General features: G+C 31.4%; 1 protein-coding gene across 1 annotated transcript; it reads right to left on the reverse strand.

Annotated features, from left to right (window-relative positions):
• Nucleotides 1-283: 283 nt before the first annotated feature.
• LOC115720658 (germin-like protein subfamily 1 member 17) lies at nucleotides 284-1,357 on the reverse strand. Its single transcript, XM_061108794.1, has 2 exons — nucleotides 1,121-1,357; nucleotides 284-1,003 (listed from the first exon to the last, which is right to left on the reverse strand). The coding sequence occupies exons 1-2, from the start codon at nucleotides 1,242-1,244 to the stop codon at nucleotides 447-449; spliced, it is 681 nt and encodes a 226-aa protein (XP_060964777.1). The 5' UTR covers nucleotides 1,245-1,357; the 3' UTR covers nucleotides 284-446.
• Between the last annotated feature and the right edge of the window lie 643 nt (nucleotides 1,358-2,000).

A 2,000-nucleotide genomic window follows, 5' to 3' on the forward strand; every position in this document is an offset into this window, starting at 1 on the left:
TTATTTTTCAAAGTAAGCATTTTAAAGAACATATTAGCTTAAGTACTGATGTAATTAATATATTGATTAAATTGAATATATAATTATTGAAAAAATTGTTAAAGACTCAAATGATGAATAATAGATATGTAAGCATGATAATTTATATATTGTTTTATATCTCTATGAACTAGTAACTTTTGCTCATAACCTACATTGATTTAAATGACGCAAAATGATTGATTCACTTCGTTAATCAATTTATGTCTGTGTATATATAAGTAATATAGTTTATTATCAAGAATTAAAAATTATTATATTAAATGGATTTTATTTAAAAATATCAATGAGGTACAAATTCAATCATGACCAAACTATTTGGTACTTATTGGATAATAGAAAACGAACATATATTGTATATAAAAAAAGATTATTCAATTCATAGACTTTCTTCTTCTGAACCATGTTTAATTGTCATTGCCATACCAGAACTGCTTCTGGAGTTGGTCAATGACATTCTTGTCAACTTGAAAAGCCTTAGCAAGGACATGAGGGTTAATAGCAGGATTTGATCCAAATACTGAATTTGCAATGGTGATAGTTCCTGCATTTTGGCTACTGAGACCAGCAAAGGCAACAGCTGGAGCATGTGTTGGATTGAATTGAAAGTGAATTAAACCAATTGGGAATACAAACACATCTCCCTCTTTCAAAACCTTGGTAAACAACCGGTTTCCGTCTTGGTTCGACGATACGAAGCCCACGTAGAGGGTTCCCTTAGCAACAACTAGGATTTCAGAGCCACGAGGATGTGTGTGAGGTGGATTTTGGCCGTATGGTGCATAATCAATACGAGCCAATGATATTCCGAGTGTGTTGAGTCCTGGAATTTTGTCCACATTCAATTGGGTCACATTAGATCCAACTGGGTTGTGTGTGTCTCTTGGAACATTGAGCCCAGAAAAGAAAAAATCCTCAGCCTTAGCAAGCTTGGGATCCTTGCAGAATTTTCCATTCACAAATACTACTTGGAAAGAAAGAATATTTTGTTAGTATATCTTATCAGTAGCTAGTTATAGAATAGAATAACGATAGAGAAAAATGTTATGATAAATTAGTAATGAAAGAAATGTATACATACAAGCTTTGTGGGGTTCATCTACAGCCACGCAAAAATCTTGGAGAGGGCTTGGGTCAGAGGCAGAGGCTATGAAGGCTGCCAAAGCCAACACAGTAAGTGAAAGAAGAAAATGAATACCTTTCATGTTGGAGTACTTGTTGATCAATTTGCAACTATAAATGCTATGTTATAAATCTATATATCAAGTTTTGCTTTCTTTTGCTTGAGTGAGATTTGATAATTATGGATGGACTCCTACTTCTCATATTTATAGATGGAAGTTTCTGAACAAGTCTCTCTTAATCCAGGGAGCATATCATAGCTACCTAGACTTGCTTGTTTTCTCCATAAAAGACTTGGTAAATTTGGTTTAGTAGTGACTTGGTAATTATATGTGTTAAACAAAGTGTTTCTTCCAAAATGAGATTTATTAATGACAACGTTATTGAACTAGTCATTTGAATTGGGCTTCTTCACCCACTCTTATCATTTATTTTATTTTATTTTGTTTACCTTTTCAAGCAAATACATTATTCTTTTCGTTAAGTTTTGTATCTACTTTAATTTTGCTGCGGATGTCTATGCTTATTTGAACCAGAAGGAATTTTCTATATTTTTCTATATACTGAGTCCATTTATTTTTTTAAAAAAATATATGTAGCTTGGTCTATGATGTGAACACACACACATTTATGTATATATATTATATATGCAAGTAATCACAAAACTTTTCAAACATTTGAAATAGGAAACCGCATATAATTAACTGACATTTCTTAGTTAAAAGCAAAATGAATATAACATATGGATTTACTAAAATGTCTTAACTTTTCTAATATTAAATTGCAACTAACCTGTAGTTGGTTTAGTAGTTATATGGATTGCTAGTAAATAAATAGGA

Source organism: Cannabis sativa, chromosome 1 (assembly GCF_029168945.1).
Source record: "Cannabis sativa cultivar Pink pepper isolate KNU-18-1 chromosome 1, ASM2916894v1, whole genome shotgun sequence".
NCBI classification, from domain to species: Eukaryota; Viridiplantae; Streptophyta; class Magnoliopsida; order Rosales; family Cannabaceae; genus Cannabis; species Cannabis sativa.